This window comes from Garra rufa, chromosome 25 (genome assembly GCF_049309525.1).
Source record: "Garra rufa chromosome 25, GarRuf1.0, whole genome shotgun sequence".
Taxonomy (NCBI): domain Eukaryota; kingdom Metazoa; phylum Chordata; class Actinopteri; order Cypriniformes; family Cyprinidae; genus Garra; species Garra rufa.
The window spans coordinates 27,812,931-27,826,579 of NC_133385.1; the positions used below are offsets into that span (position 1 = coordinate 27,812,931).

Genomic DNA, 13,649 nt, shown 5'->3' on the forward strand with positions numbered 1-13,649 from the left:
CTTAATTGAGACACATTCTAATGGTCTCAGACAAAACATAACGAAGAATCCCCTGTTGTGGTTGCAGAGACAGCAATGAACATTGGCTACTCCTGTAACATGCTCAGAGACGACATGAACGAGGTGTTTATAATTTCAGGACACACCATGCTTGAGGTTCAAAAGGAACTCAGGTGACCTTGCACACATAAATCCGAACATTCAAACATGTTTGCTGTCAGAGATTCACCAAAAAATTGAATTTTTGCTCCTTTTCTGAACAAAGCCTAAAGGTCTAACTTGTTTTGTCACATTGAATTGAACCATTATTTGAGCCATTGTAAAATAAAATAGTTTTGTTCTATTGCTTTGTGCACAGGGCGGCTAAAGAGAGAATCGTGGGACCCAGCAAAGACAAATTCAGCAGTGGCCTTGACATGGAAAAGACAGAATTGTATTCAAGTGACTCTGTCTTTGAAGAGACCATCATCGCCGAGTATGCTTTAATCATCAACGGACACAGTCTGGTAAGACCCTGAGTCTGGTTCCTGAAGAGAATTTGACTTAATTACTGTCTTAATAATGTGCTTCTAACGATGGTCAGTCTGTTCAAACAGAACATTCAGTTCTGCAATATCCTTAGAAATTGGGTTTTTTTTAAGTAGATTGAGTGGCTAAAATTGTTTTTTCTTGAGTAAATGTGTTTTTGAGGGCAGTGACATTAGTTCAAAGCTTTGACAGATTCATTTAATTGAAAAAATTCTGCCAACACATGCTGAGAGTGTATAAATGGCATTAAATGTAAGGTTTGTGTGTTGTTATTTGAAGGCTCATGCCCTGGAGGCAGACCTGGAGCAGATCCTGGTGGACGTTGCGTGTCTGTGTAAGACGGTCATCTGCTGTCGGGTCACTCCACTGCAGAAAGCTCTAGTGGTTGAGCTCATAAAGAGACACAAGAGAGCCGTCACTCTCGCCATTGGAGACGGAGCCAATGACGTCAGTATGATCAAGAGTAAGTCATCACTTCTCTGCTAATTAACCCTTGTGCATTCAAAAAAAAAGATAAGTGCATGTCCATGTCCAAAAAACTGTCATAATAATATGATTTATTCATATTTTTTTCCACTTTCACTGATGTCGATTTTTTAACCAGCATCTGTTCTATCCATAGATACCAAACATTCATTAATTTTCAGAATTGCAACCCTTTAAATGTTGGTCTGTTTACTTAATGCCACAGGTGTTTTTTATAAAAAAAAAATAAATAAATAGTAGTTAATTTCCATATACTAAATGCTAAGCAGATCTTTATTCTTTGCTTATTAACTTCTTGGGTGTGTCAGTAAAGAACGACAACATTAATTTTGAGGCATTTATATTTTTTATGTAGTGTCAGATTTAAAAAAAAAAAAAAAAAAAACTAACACTTAGGTCCGTAATGGACATATCAAAAAACTGTCATAGAAATGTTATATATTAATATTTTTTTCCACTTTCACTGACTGTTTTTTTTTTTTTTTTTATCAGCATCTCTTCTATAATTACCAAACATTCATTTATTTTCAGAATTGTAATGCTTTAAAAGCTGGTTTCTTTACACAATGCTCACTGTCAGTGGGCAACACCAGCTCCAGAGCTTCCTCTGCTGAGTAACGTCTCTTCATCTTGCAAGCAATGAAGTGACCAAGCCCTCAAGCACCAAATATGTGTTGGTTTGGCTCTGCGAACTCTAAAACTTTGTACAAAATCTACCAGACTAAACAATCAGCATTTTCTTGTGGTGAAAACAAAAATAATGTGTTTAGGGGCTTCTGAACTTCTACATCAAATTCAAGCTCACCTTTTATCTCTGTACAAAAACAATAACAAATGAAAAAGTGCAATCAAGGATTAAGATGTGTGTTTGGGTGAAAAAGAAAAATCCTCAAAGCTCATTAACCTTCTTTGACCTTATTCCTAGTTTTCACATGGCCCTATGACCCTGCCAAGAGTGAGACTAATATACATGGAGTGGGATTTTTGATTGCCAGTACAATATCATTTCTTTCAAACTAGTTACACCCATAAAATTTTCAGTAAACACATGCAAACCACACTCTGACATCCTCACCAACATACCCACACAATTATAGCTGCATTATTTTTGCAATTGACTCTATAATAGACTATAATATGCATAAGCAGAAAACACGAAAAAGCGAGTTTACATTTATTTTAAATGCCAAATTTGTAAAAATGGTAAAAATGTAAAATTTGAAGCATTGCTGATAAAATGAATGCCTATTAGCAAATATTGCATCCTTTTATAGTCAAATGGCCCTGGGTTAAAAAATTGCAGTTTTCACTGTGGACATTTTTGTCCTTAAGGTCCTGAGTGTGAGTATTTTTTGTACGGAGAGGGTAAAATAGATTTTTTTGAAAGAAAATAAGGGTGAAATATAAACATTTCAATAAAAATACACACCTGAACCAAGATTTATGCAGTTGGTATTAACACAGGCACACTTATAACAAAAAAAAACAAATCTGAAATGGACAAAAATGTCCATAAGGTCACACAAGGGTTATTGACATATTATCTATCTATCCATCCATCATGTATGTGACCCTGGAGCACAAAACCAGTCTTAAGTCGCTGGGGTATATTTGTAGCAATAGCCAAAAATACATTGTATGGGTCAAATTGATTGATTTTTCTTTTATGCCAAAAATCATTAGGAAAATTAAGTAAAGATCATGTTCCATGAAGATTTTTTGTAAAATTCCTACTGTAAATATATCAAAATGTAATTTTTGATTAGTAATATGCATTGTTAAGAACTTAATTTGGAGAACTTAAAAGGTGATTTTCTCAGTATTTTGATTTTTTTGCACCCTCAGATTCCAGATTTTCAAATAGATGTATCCTGGCCAAATATTGTCCTATCCTAACAAACTATACATCAATAGAAAGCTTATTTATTGAGCTTCTCAGTTTTGTAAAAGTTAACCTTATGACTGGTTTTGTGGTCCAGGGTCACATATATCTGTCAAAAACTCTGTCTCTCAGTCTAACCGTCTGTCTGTCTATTTTTGTCTAGAGGTCATTTCACACTGAGTCAAAAGTTTCGGAAGAAGTGTGTAAGCGTGATTCACATAACGTGAGGTCATATTTATTTTTTAATGTGCGAAAATTTCAGACGAAAATTTCAGACTGAATGTGCAATGACCTTAACTGTCTGTTTGTCTATCTGTCTATCTATATATATATATATATATATATATATATATATATATATATATATATATACATGGGCGACATTTGACTCTTGAGTCAGGGGGGGGCAAGAAAAAAAATCAGATGTAAGCAGTGCCCTACGGTATTGCAGCACATCAAAGCAGTCAATTAAAGCGCTGCACTTCAGCCCGGGCCGATGGGCCCTGACTTTTTTTTTTACACCCCAGGGCTATGGCTTCGGGCCAATTTTCACGTCATAGTTCAGACCCGGGCCGGCATCGGGCCTGTTTTAGGCTTCTCCTTATTTTCATAATTTAGACATCCATCAATTATGGTGAAGAAAAAAAATGCCGCGCTGGTGGAAACAACACGAAACTTCACTTTCGCTTTCACTTTTGAGACCGACGCAGACACCGTTTAGTGTGCTTTAGCGCAGCTGAATCCGCGTTCAAGCGCACACAATAGGCTAAAACTCGCCCCAAGCACCGGCAAAAATAAATAACAATGAATGTGTCGAGGAAAGAGAAAGGACAAAAATGAATTATTTATTAATTAATTTGTGTATTCTGAGTTAGTGTCGCAAAGATCCTGACTCGCAATCTCCTTTTTGGACGCGCCTTTAGAGAGAAATTCATCTTTACGGATTGCATGAAAGAGTTTGTGCTTTTGATTTGTTTTATTTCGTTAAGTAATAATTTAAAGCTTTCTATAAATGTATTTATTATGTCTGTGAGGCATGCATTTCGCTTCATTTTGTTAAGCACTCCTGTTCAAGAACCAGACGGCAGAAAGCACATAATTTTTGTTTTCTTTATTTTATAAAAATGCTGTAACGTTTTTTTCGATCTATTACTCGTACTTTGTGAGCAAAAATGACGGATAATTTTAAATTGCTTCCAATGAAAAAAATGCAAGTGATCGTGCTGGTGCCTCGATGTCCTGCAAGCTTTAGCTTCCACTTTCTGTACAAACTATGCGCATATAGCGCACATTTATCTGTAACGTTTAAACTACCATTGTTTTATACTTGAACTGTTTTATATAGATTTTATTTTAGGCAAGTCATGATGATTTGAGAAGGCAAACTGATCAAACAGACTATGATCAGTCTTCCACTGGGCGCTGTTCGGTAAATATATATATATATATATATATATATATATATAACGAATAAAAAATGCTCCAAGCGTTTTTCTAAATTAGCTAAATAAAAAACGAAACTAAATATAAACATTTTGCCATTACATACAAAACTGAACTATTTTATAGCTGAAACAGTAAGTTGTTTTGGGAGAAGGGGAAAATATATTTTTATCCCGTCTATTGCTTCACCGTTATTTCGAGAATAAACCCAGCGTAAATATGCAAATATCACTCCCAAAACATATCAGCTTGCATGTGCCGAAAAACGAAAGTTTCATACAAATTCTAAATGGATTATAGCCTGGAAAGTGCAAAGCACGCTCCCCTTATTATCACTAAAAGTTCATAGAGATCTCACAAAATTCCGTTATAATTAATAAAGCTCTCTAAACTACACAATTAATATTTTATTTACATCGCGTCTACCCTCATAAGATGATTCACGAGCGCACAAAACGGCACTTAATAAAAACTGATCAGGCGCTTTCAGCAGTGAGTGAATTCTGACAAGTGTTTCTAATTGTTCGGAAACAACAGATATGTCTGTGATTGGCTCAACGCTGCAAAAACACGTTGGATAGTTTGCCAGATCTTCAATTGCTTTGCTTTCGTTTGAGGGTTATATAGCACCGTAGTTCCCAAGTACAACCGAGCCTAAGCTTGGCTAAAGCAGTTGCAGCGGGGCTGTCAAGGATTCCATGACTAACCACAGGGGGGGCAACTGCCCCCCCCCTAATGTCGCCCATGTATATATATATTAGGGCCGGGACTCGATTAAAAATTTTAATCTAATTAATTAGAGGCTTTGTAATTAATTAATCGAAATTAATCGCATTTTAATCGCATGTAAATATTTGACCTGAGAACAGTGAGAATTAAGATTTTTACATGGATTTTTAGTATACCATTGAATAATGACTGAATACATAAGCTTAAGCAACAAAATATTGTTTATTTTTGTTCAACCAAGTCCAACAGACCAGTACAATATTGCCATTAAAAGTGTAGCAAGAGGCACGTTCTTTAACGAGTCTTTCATTCCGAGAACTCTGCTCTTGTGTTTGCTTAATTATGCATTTAAACTTTAATGACCAAACCTATCATTATAAATGTTGCTGCACATGGAATATAACGCGGATAACATTTAAAAAATAGTTATCAGGTTACACACTGATTATTTATCACTCAAACCCCTTTCTCTACCTGTCCGTTGGTCGCGTATATCCTCCATGTTTGTAGTTTTTTAACACTTTTTATGCGTGTTTGTAGTTCTAATCGAATCCTCGTTCACGGCGCAGTGTGTTGCGGGCAATATAAGCAGTTAAGAGTGTGCATTGATCGTTAAGTAGTAGACCATCCGGGAATCTTTGAAATACTTTTTAAACATACTACGATTTGGGACATACAATACTATTTAGGACGGACGTCTTCGGCTTGTCTGAACGCTAGTTTGTGCTCCAGAACAATCGGTCCTCCGAATCTCATCTAGTGAGAAACGTTCTGCGGTGCAAAACGTATTGCGATTAAAATGCGTTAAAAAAATTTAACGCGTTATTTTTGTGTAATTAATTAATCTAAATTAACGCGTTAAAGTCCCGGCCCTAATATATATATATATATATATTAGAGGTTGCGTTAGACCATCAATTTGACGGACAGGGTTGTAAAAATTCTGCCATAATCTGTTATTACCCATCATTTTAATTTTCAAATTTTAATTATAAAAACACATTTTTGTTCACATTCACATCTATGTTTTTGTCTATTTTCATCTGTCTGTCTTTCTATTTTTGTCTATTTATCTATCTATCTATCTATTTATCTATCTATCTATCTATCTATCTGTCTGTTTTTGTCTATTTTCATCTGTTTGTGTAGCTGTCTGTCTTTCTATTTTTGTCTGTCTATCTATCTGTCTGTTTTTGTCCATTTTTGTCTGTCTGTCTGTTTTTGTCTATTTTTGTCTGTCTATCTGTTTTTTTCTATTTTTGTCTGTCTGTCTATCTGTCTGTTTTTTTCTATTTTTGTCTGTCTGTCTATCTGTCTGTTTTTGTCTATTTATCTATCTGTCTGTTTTTGTCTATTTTTGTCTGTCTATCTGTTTTTGTCTATTTTTGTCTGTCTATCTGTTTTTTTCTATTTTTGTCTGTCTGTCTATCTGTCTGTTTTTGTCTGTCTGTCTATCTGTCTGTTTTTGTCTATTTTTGTCTGTCTATCTGTTTTTGTCTATTTTTGTCTGTCTATCTGTTTTTTTTCTATTTTTGTCTGTCTGTCTGTCTATCTGTCTGTTTTTGTCTATTTTTGTCTGTCTGTCTATCTGTCTGTTTTTGTCTATTTATCTATCTGTCTGTTTTTGTCTATTTTTGTCTGTCTGTCTATCTGTCTGTTTTTGTCTATATGTTTTTGTCTATTTTTTCTGTCTATCTATCTGTTTTTGTCTATTTTCATCTGTTTGTGTAGCTGTCTGTCTTTCTATTTTTGTCTGTCTATCTATCTGTCTGTTTTTGTCTATTTTTGTCTGTCTGTCTGTCTGTTTTTGTCTCCGGTTTTGTCTATTTTTGTCTGTCTATCTGTCTGTTTTTGTCTATTTTTGTCTGTCTATCTATCTGTCTGTTTTTGTCTATTTTTTCTGTCTATCTGTTTTTGTCTATTTTTGTCTGTCTTTCTGTCTGTTTTTGTCTATTTTTGTCTATCTATCTGTCTGTTTTTGTCTATTTTTGTCTGTCTATCTGTTTTTGTCTATTTTTGTCTGTCTATCTATCTGTCTGTTTTTGTCTATTTTTGTCTGTCTATCTGTCTGTTTTTGTCTATTTTTGTGTCTATCTGTCTGTTTTTGTCTCCGGTTTTGTCTATTTTTGTCTATCTGTCTGGTTTTGTCTATTTTTGTCTGTCTATCTGTTTTTGTCTATTTTTGTCTATCTATCTGTTTTTGTCTATTTTTGTCTATCTATCTGTCTGTTTTTGTCTATTTTTGTCTGTCTATCTGTCTGTTTTGTCTATTTTTGTCTGTCTGTCTGTCTATCTGTCTGTTTTTGTCTATTTTTTGTCTGTCTATCTATCTGTCTGTTTTTGTCTATTTTTTCTATCTGTTTTTGTCTATTTTTGTCTGTCTATCTATCTGTCTGTTTTTGTCTATTGTTGTCTGTCTATCTATCTATTTTTGTCTATTTTTTCTGTCTATTTTTGTCTGTCTGTTTTTGTCTGTCTGTCTATCTGTCTGTTTTTGTCTATTTTTTCTGTCTATCTGTTTTTGTCTATTTTTGTCTGTCTATCTATCTGTCTGTTTTTGTCTATTGTTGTCTGTCTATCTATCTATTTTTGTCTATTTTTTCTGTCTATTTTTGTCTGTCTGTTTTTGTCTGTCTGTCTATCTGTCTGTTTTTGTCTATTTTTTGTCTGTCTATCTATCTGTCTGTTTTTGTCTATTTTTGTCTGTCTATCTATCTGTCTGTTTTTGTCTATTTTTCTGTCTATCTGTTTTTGTCTATTTTTGTCTGTCTATCTGTCTGTTTTTGTCTGTCTGTCTATCTGTCTGTTTTTGTTTATTTTTGTCTGTCTATCTATCTGTCTGTTTTTGTCTGTCTGTCTATCTGTCTGTTTTTGTTTATTTTTGTCTGTCTATCTATCTGTCTGTTTTTGTCTATTTTTGTCTGTCTATCTATCTGTCTGTTTTTGTCTGTCTATCTATTTGTCTGTTTTTGTCTATTTTCTGTCTGTCTATCTGTCTGTTTTTGTCTATTTTTGTCTGTCTGTTTTTGTCTGTCTGTTTTTGTCTATTTTTTGTCTGTCTGTCTGTTTTTGTCTATTTTTTCTGTCTATCTGTTTTTGTCTATTTTTGTCTGTCTATCTATCTGTCTGTTTTTGTCTGTCTATCTATTTGTCTGTTTTTGTCTATTTTTTGTCTGTCTATCTGTCTGTTTTTGTCTATTTTTGTCTGTCTGTTTTTGTCTGTCTGTCTATCTGTCTGTTTTTGTCTATTTTTGTCTGTCTATCTGTTTTTGTCTATTTTTGTCTGTCTATCTATCTGTCTGTTTTTGTCTGTCTATCTATCTGTCTGTTTTTGTCTATTTTTGTCTGTCTATCTATCTGTCTGTTTTTGTCTATTTTTCTGTCTATCTGTTTTTGTCTATTTTTGTCTGTCTATCTGTCTGTTTTTGTCTATTTTTGTCTGTCTATCTGTTTTTGTCTATTTTTGTCTGTCTATCTATCTGTCTGTTTTTGTCTGTCTGTCTATCTGTCTGTTTTTGTTTATTTTTGTCTGTCAATCTATCTGTCTGTTTTTGTCTATTTTTTCTGTCTATCTGTTTTTGTCTATTTTTGTCTGTCTATCTATCTGTCTGTTTTTGTCAGTCTATCTATTTGTCTGTTTTTGTCTATTTTTTGTCTATCTGTCTGTTTTTGTCTATTTTTGTCTGTCAGTTTTTGTCTGTCTGTCTATCTGTCTGTTTTTGTCTATTTTTTGTCTGTCTGTCTATCTATCTGTCTGTTTTTTTCTATTTTTGTCTGTCTATCTATCTGTCTGTTTTTGTCTATTTTTCTGTCTATCTGTTTTTGTCTATTTTTGTCTGTCTATCTGTCTGTTTTTGTCTATTTTTGTCTATCTATCTGTCTGTTTTTGTCTGTCTGTCTATCTGTCTGTTTTTGTTTATTTTTGTCTGTCTATCTATCTGTCTGTTTTTGTCTGTCTGTCTATCTGTCTGTTTTTGTTTATTTTTGTCTGTCTATCTATCTGTCTGTTTTTGTCTATTTTTTCTGTCTATCTGTTTTTGTCTATTTTTGTCTGTTTATCTATCTGTCTGTTTTTGTCTATTTTTCGTCTGTCTATCTATCTGTCTGTTTTTGTCTATTTTTTCTGTCTATCTGTTTTTGTCTATTTTTGTCTGTCTATCTATCTGTCTGTTTTTGTCTGTCTATCTATCTGTCTGTTTTTGTCTATTTTTTGTCTGTCTATCTGTCTGTTTTTGTCTATTTTTGTCTGTCTGTTTTTGTCTGTCTGTCAATCTGTCTGTTTTTGTCTATTTTTGTCTGTCTGTTTTTGTCTATTTTTTGTCTGTCTATCTGTCTGTTTTTGTCTATTTTTTCTGTCTATCTGTTTTTGTCTATTTTTGTCTGTCTATCTATCTGTCTGTTTTTGTCTGTCTATCTATCTGTCTGTTTTTGTCTATTTTTGTCTGTCTATCTATCTGTCTGTTTTTGTCTGTCTATCTATTTGTCTGTTTTTGTCTATTTTCTGTCTGTCTATCTGTCTGTTTTTGTCTGTCTATCTATCTGTCTGTTTTTGTCTGTCTGTTTTTGTCTATTTTTTGTCTGTCTGTCTGTTTTTGTCTATTTTTTCTGTCTATCTGTTTTTGTCTATTTTTGTCTGTCTATCTATCTGTCTGTTTTTGTCTGTCTATCTATTTGTCTGTTTTTGTCTATTTTTTGTCTGTCTATCTGTCTGTTTTTGTCTATTTTTGTCTGTCTGTTTTTGTCTGTCTGTCTATCTGTCTGTTTTTGTTTATTTTTGTCTGTCTATCTATCTGTCTGTTTTTGTCTGTCTATCTATCTGTCTGTTTTTGTCTATTTTTTGTCTGTCTATCTATCTGTCTGTTTTTGTCTATTTTTGTCTGTCTATCTATCTGTCTGTTTTTGTCTGTCTATCTATTTGTCTGTTTTTGTCTATTTTCTGTCTGTCTATCTGTCTGTTTTTGTCTATTTTTGTCTGTCTGTTTTTGTCTATTTTTTGTCTGTCTGTCTGTTTTTGTCTATTTTTTCTGTCTATCTGTTTTTGTCTATTTTTGTCTGTCCATCTATCTGTCTGTTTTTGTCTGTCTATCTATTTGTCTGTTTTTGTCTATTTTTTGTCTGTCTATCTGTCTGTTTTTGTCTATTTTTGTCTGTCTGTTTTTGTCTGTCTATCTATCTGTCTGTTTTTGTTTATTTTTGTCTGTCTATCTATCTGTCTGTTTTTGTCTATTTTTGTCTGTCTATCTATCTGTCTGTTTTTGTCTGTCTATCTATTTGTCTGTTTTTGTCTATTTTCTGTCTGTCTATCTGTCTGTTTTTGTCTATTTTTGTCTGTCTGTTTTTGTCTGTCTGTTTTTGTCTATTTTTTGTCTGTCTGTCTGTTTTTGTCTATTTTTTCTGTCTATCTGTTTTTGTCTATTTTTGTCTGTCTATCTATCTGTCTGTTTTTGTCTGTCTATCTATTTGTCTGTTTTTGTCTATTTTTTGTCTGTCTATCTGTCTGTTTTTGTCTGTTTTTGTCTGTCTGTTTTTGTCTGTCTGTCTATCTGTCTGTTTTTGTCTATTTTTTGTCTATCTATCTGTCTGTTTTTGTCTATTTTTGTCTGTCTATCTATCTGTCTGTTTTTGTCTATTTTTCTGTCTATCTGTTTTTGTCTATTTTTGTCTGTCTATCTGTCTGTTTTTGTCTATTTTTGTCTGTCTATCTGTTTTTGTCTATTTTTGTCTGTCTATCTATCTGTCTGTTTTTGTCTGTCTGTCTATCTGTCTGTTTTTGTTTATTTTTGTCTGTCAATCTATCTGTCTGTTTTTGTCTATTTTTTCTGTCTATCTGTTTTTGTCTATTTTTGTCTGTCTATCTATCTATCTATTTGTCTGTTTTTGTCTATTTTTTGTCTATCTGTCTGTTTTTGTCTATTTTTGTCTGTCAGTTTTTGTCTGTCTGTCTATCTGTCTGTTTTTGTCTATTTTTTGTCTGTCTGTCTATCTATCTGTCTGTTTTTGTCTATTTTTCTGTCTATCTGTTTTTGTCTATTTTTGTCTGTCTGTTTTTGTCTATTTTTGTCTGTCTATCTGTTTTTGTCTATTTTTGTCTGTCTGTCTATCTATCTGTCTGTTTTTGTCTGTCTGTCTATCTGTCTGTTTTTGTTTATTTTTGTCTGTCAATCTATCTGTCTGTTTTTGTCTATTTTTTCTGTCTATCTGTTTTTGTCTATTTTTGTCTGTCTATCTATCTATCTATTTGTCTGTTTTTGTCTATTTTTTGTCTATCTGTCTGTTTTTGTCTATTTTTGTCTGTCAGTTTTTGTCTGTCTGTCTATCTGTCTGTTTTTGTCTATTTTTTGTCTGTCTGTCTATCTATCTGTCTGTTTTTTTCTATTTTTGTCTGTCTATCTATCTGTCTGTTTTTGTCTATTTTTCTGTCTATCTGTTTTTGTCTATTTTTGTCTGTCTATCTGTCTGTTTTTGTCTATTTTTGTCTGTCTATCTGTTTTTGTCTATTTTTGTCTATCTATCTGTCTGTTTTTGTCTGTCTGTCTATCTGTCTGTTTTTGTTTATTTTTGTCTGTCTATCTATCTGTCTGTTTTTGTCTATTTTTTCTATCTGTTTTTGTCTATTTTTGTCTGTCTATCTATCTGTCTGTTTTTGTCTATTTTTTCTGTCTATCTGTTTTTGTCTATTTTTGTCTGTTTATCTATCTGTCTGTTTTTGTCTATTTTTCGTCTGTCTATCTATCTGTCTGTTTTTGTCTATTTTTTCTGTCTATCTGTTTTTGTCTATTTTTGTCTGTCTATCTATCTGTCTGTTTTTGTCTGTCTATCTATCTGTCTGTTTTTGTCTATTTTTTGTCTGTCTATCTGTCTGTTTTTGTCTATTTTTGTCTGTCTGTTTTTGTCTGTCTGTCAATCTGTCTGTTTTTGTCTATTTTTGTCTGTCTGTTTTTGTCTATTTTTTGTCTGTCTATCTGTCTGTTTTTGTCTATTTTTTCTGTCTATCTGTTTTTGTCTATTTTTGTCTGTCTATCTATCTGTCTGTTTTTGTCTGTCTATCTATCTGTCTGTTTTTGTCTGTCTATCTATCTGTCTGTTTTTGTCTGTCTATCTATCTGTCTATTTTTGTCTGTCTATCTATCTGTCTGTTTTTGTCTATTTTTTCCTGTCTATCTGTTTTTGTCTATTTTTGTCTGTCTATCTGTCTGTTTTTGTCTATTTTTCTGTCTATCTGTCTGTTTTTGTCTATTTTTCTGTCTATCTGTTTTTGTCTATTTTTGTCTGTCTATCTATCTGTCTGTTTTTGTCTGTCTGTCTGTCTGTTTTTGTCTATCTATGTCTGTTTTTGTCTATCTATTTTTGTCTGTCTGTTTTTGTCTATTTTTGTTTGTCCAAAAACAGATGGATAGATAGATATGTATCTGTTTTTGTCTATTTTCATCTGTTTGTCTGTCTGTCTAGCCATCTATTTATTTTTGTTTGTCTATCTGTCAATTTTTGTCTAAGTGTCTGTCTATTTTTGTCTGTCTTTTGTCTATTTTGTCTGTCAGTCTATTTAGCCACCTGTCTGCCTAATTTTGTCTATCATCTATCTATTTTGTCTGTCTATCTGTCTATTTTTGTCTAACTGTTTGTATCTATTTTGTCTATCTATCTATCTTGTTCTCAACGCTCAATGTGATCTGGTGCTTGTGATGTGTACTCCATACAGCTGAAGTATTCAATGTAGATGCATTGCTGATCTAATACAGTGGTTGCTATGGAAATATACTGGCCTTTTTGATCTGTAAGGATGTGTGTAATGTGTGTACACTGTCTCTGCTCTCCCCCAGCGGCCCACATCGGCGTGGGCATCAGCGGACAGGAGGGGATGCAGGCAGTGCTGGCTTCTGACTATTCCTTCGCCCAGTTTCGCTACCTGCAGCGTCTCCTGCTCGTCCACGGCCGCTGGTCCTACCACCGCATGTGCAATTTCCTGTGCTACTTCTTTTACAAGAACTTCGCCTTCACACTGGTTCATTTCTGGTACGGATTCCTCTGTGGATTCTCTGCCCAGGTAAAACTTCTTATTAATCTTATTTCAGCCTGTGGATGGAATATACAAGTGATTTTAATTTTAGATTGTGAATAATATGTTTCTGTCATTGTAGACGGTATATGACCAGTGGTTCATCACACTCTTCAACATTGTCTACACCTCACTTCCTGTTCTGGCCATGGGTCTGTTTGACCAGGTAAGCCAAGTCTAGATACATTGCGTAGCACCAAACACAACTGTAATCTTTGCTTTTTAACATAAAGTTTGTTGATTTTGCAGGATGTGAATGAGCAGTACAGTTTACGCTATCCAAACCTGTACAGACCTGGGCAGCTGAACCAGCTCTTTAACAAGAGGAAGTTCTTCAGCTGTACGTTGCAGGGGGTCTGTACTTCTTTTATCCTCTTCTTCATCCCATATGGAGCCTTCATGACCGCTGTGCGGGATGACGGCGCCCACATCTCTGATCAACAGGCTTTCGCGGTAACCATTGCAACCTCTTTGGTAATTGTGGTCAGTGTCCAGGTGAGGCAATTTAACAACTTTGCTTGTTTA

The 13,649-nt window shown here is 33.8% G+C and overlaps 1 protein-coding gene across 1 annotated transcript in view; it reads left to right on the forward strand.

Annotated features, from left to right (window-relative positions):
* The window catches only part of atp8b4 (ATPase phospholipid transporting 8B4), a 68,225-nt gene that overhangs the window by 48,228 nt on the left and 6,348 nt on the right, over positions 1-13,649 (forward strand). The window contains 6 exon segments of the mRNA XM_073831656.1: positions 68-173; positions 359-506; positions 808-991; positions 12,889-13,112; positions 13,207-13,290; positions 13,374-13,619. Of these exon segments, the coding sequence (XP_073687757.1) occupies positions 68-173; positions 359-506; positions 808-991; positions 12,889-13,112; positions 13,207-13,290; positions 13,374-13,619 (992 nt within the window).